We start from the raw sequence: 2,432 nt of genomic DNA, 5'->3' as shown, positions 1-2,432 counted from the left end.
TTCTCCATTAGGAGTTATAGGTACTGTAGAATATCTTAATAGATTTTGCTAATATTTTATTTTCAATCATAACCTTCCTTTCTGTGATGAGACACATGGACAAATATGATTCAATGTATCCCATGCATATGATGCATCACATTCTCTTACAGATGCTAACGTCCTTTTGAAGGCTTTGACATTGGAATTACACATATAATTGATAAAGAACATCAACAACATTCACATTCAGATTTCATTTCATATTTCAAATTTAAGACAATAAACTTGAATTTGATTACATCTATCTGCGACAGGATTTAAGATAAGATTACATCTGTTTATTGTGTCTCTCAACCCATGTGGCGAGAAACTTGAATTTGAATACAACCATTTGCAAAATAATTTAAGACAAGATTACATCTCTTAACTTATTTTCTGTCTCTCCACCCATGTGGCAAGAAACTTTAACTGGTCTAACAATAATCGATGCAAAGGAGAGCATTAATGAAGAAAATCAAAGGCCGGAAGTGAAAGGCACATTGGTTGAGGGTAACCATGAATTGCCTGAAATTAAATTTGCAACACTGAACTTGGATGCTTCAGTTGCACTTGTTATGACGTGAAAACCACCCCATTTCACTCTATTTGCTGTCGAAGAACCCGGACCAGTGTTCTTATACTCCCCATAGTACAAGGTCTTGAGATCAGCATCACTACTCCATTTCAACCAACCCGCTGGGTCGATCAAATTATCGAGAAACGTCTGGAGGAAGACTACTCGAGAATATGACCTCCATGGCCTTCCTAGGTATGTCTTCGTCGCGCTTTGAACGGGTTTTAGATCAGAAGCAGCTGTTACTCTACAATTATGGAATGATATTCCAGTGTTTTGGTTTGGATCTGTGCGACCTTGGGCTGTTATTGTGAGTGTCCCTCGCCCTCCATTGGGCCTACGGCCGTAAACGTTACAGTTTTGGAAAACTACGGCTGCATTTCCAAAGATGAAATCGACTGTGCCATATACATCGCATTCTCTATAAAATTGCCTTTGAGAGTGAACATAGAGGGTGTCTTGATATCCTTCAAAACTGCATTTGTAGAAAACTGAGAGATCGGAGCCCGAACGTAGCGCCACTGCCTGACCATTTGTTGGTCCGGCTGTGTTACGGAATGTCATGTCCCGTCCAATAAATCCATCACCAGTAACAGCTGTGAATAAAATGGAATGGTCATTTTAAGGGTGAAATATATATAATAAATAACAAAATCTGGTTAAATCTTTAAACTATGCATATCAAAGCTGATTGTGCTTACCAACAGTAGCTGAGTTAAAGGTGGTGGAACCACCTCCAACAATCCTGCTTCCAGTAACAATAGTCTTCCCTATGCCATCTCCAATCAACATGATATTATTCAACTTGTTCCCTAAATCCAAATTCTCCTTATAGCTCCCTGCCTTAACATAAATCACAAACCTCCCACTTCCCTTCCTCTGGCTTGAAACTGCATCGAGAGCGGCTTTAATGGTCTTGAAGTTCCCCGACCCATCTAAGGCCACTACAAGATTCGCCTGTGAAGCCGGTGAAGATGACTGCAATAGCTTTCGATCACCGACCGATACCCAGCTAGGGAACCCTTCTTCATATTTTTGCTCATTTTGAGGAAGCTTGTTGGTGGCCAAACAATTGCGAATCAACTTGGAAACATTATTGTTAGACATTAAAGGTAAGATGTAGTCTGAGACCCCAAGCTCAATGAAGCCAGTACGACATGTCTCGAGGTTCGTAAGGGCCGTGCTGATCCATGTTTGCATGTCAGGGTCAGTGCACTTACCGTACAAGTTGATGGTGTGGTTGAGTTGAATTACGGTGTTCTCGTAGAGGGCTAAGCAGTCAGCCCATGCTTCCTTCTCCTTCTTGTTTCGGCACTTTTGACCGAGCCACAATGTGTGGCTTTGGGCACGGAGGGCTCGGTCAAGGGCAACTTGGGTTTCAATTTTTTTGAAATCTGACTTTCCTTTGATGTTAGAAGAATGGTTGTTGTGAAGCATGAAATATTCGCATTGTTGTGGGTATGGTGTTTGGCTACACCATTGTTTTATGCCTGAAGGAGTGTTATCTGCAAAGGCAGGAGACAAAAGAAGAGAAATGGACACAAGTGTAAGAAACAGTTCGAGACCCATTACTGGATCGATGGATGTCTATGACTCAAATGACCTAGGGTTTGCTGGTCTTTGTTTTGAATATCATACCTCTAAGGTCCTCCTTATATAGAGGTTTGATGACTAGTGACGATGATAAGGTGTCAAAGTTGATTTTTATATAAAAATGTAGTTCACCAGTTGATCATCAAGGACACGGTTATAAACTTTTGACTTTTTTAATTTGTTGACTAAAGATGATATTCAGGGGCATGAAAGCCCTTGATTTGGACCGAGGTTTAAAGTTTGG

At 40.7% G+C, this 2,432-nt stretch overlaps 1 protein-coding gene across 1 annotated transcript; it reads right to left on the bottom strand.

Annotated features, from left to right (window-relative positions):
- Positions 1 to 220: 220 nt before the first annotated feature.
- Positions 221 to 2,203, bottom strand: LOC147393478 (pectinesterase 2-like). The gene is made up of 2 exons (XM_086456861.1): positions 1,297 to 2,203; positions 221 to 1,191 (listed from the first exon to the last, which is right to left on the bottom strand). The coding sequence occupies exons 1-2, from the start codon at positions 2,162 to 2,164 to the stop codon at positions 497 to 499; spliced, it is 1,563 nt and encodes a 520-aa protein (XP_086312987.1). The 5' UTR covers positions 2,165 to 2,203; the 3' UTR covers positions 221 to 496.
- Positions 2,204 to 2,432: the final 229 nt, after the last annotated feature.

The sequence above is a fragment of the Akebia trifoliata genome, chromosome 10, assembly GCF_017979445.1.
Source record: "Akebia trifoliata isolate Shusen 1 chromosome 10, ASM1797944v1, whole genome shotgun sequence".
NCBI classification, from domain to species: Eukaryota; Viridiplantae; Streptophyta; class Magnoliopsida; order Ranunculales; family Lardizabalaceae; genus Akebia; species Akebia trifoliata.
This window is presented reverse-complemented; position numbering and strand designations above follow the sequence as displayed.

Coding starts and splice junctions, on each gene's coding strand:
- LOC147393478 (XM_086456861.1), bottom strand. CDS start 2,164: ATGGGTCTCGAACTGTTTCTTACACTTGTGTCCATTTCTCTTCTTTTG. Junction 1,192..1,296: donor CTTTAACTCAGCTACTGTTG/GTAAGCACAATC, acceptor TTTTATTCACAG/CTGTTACTGGTGATGGATTT.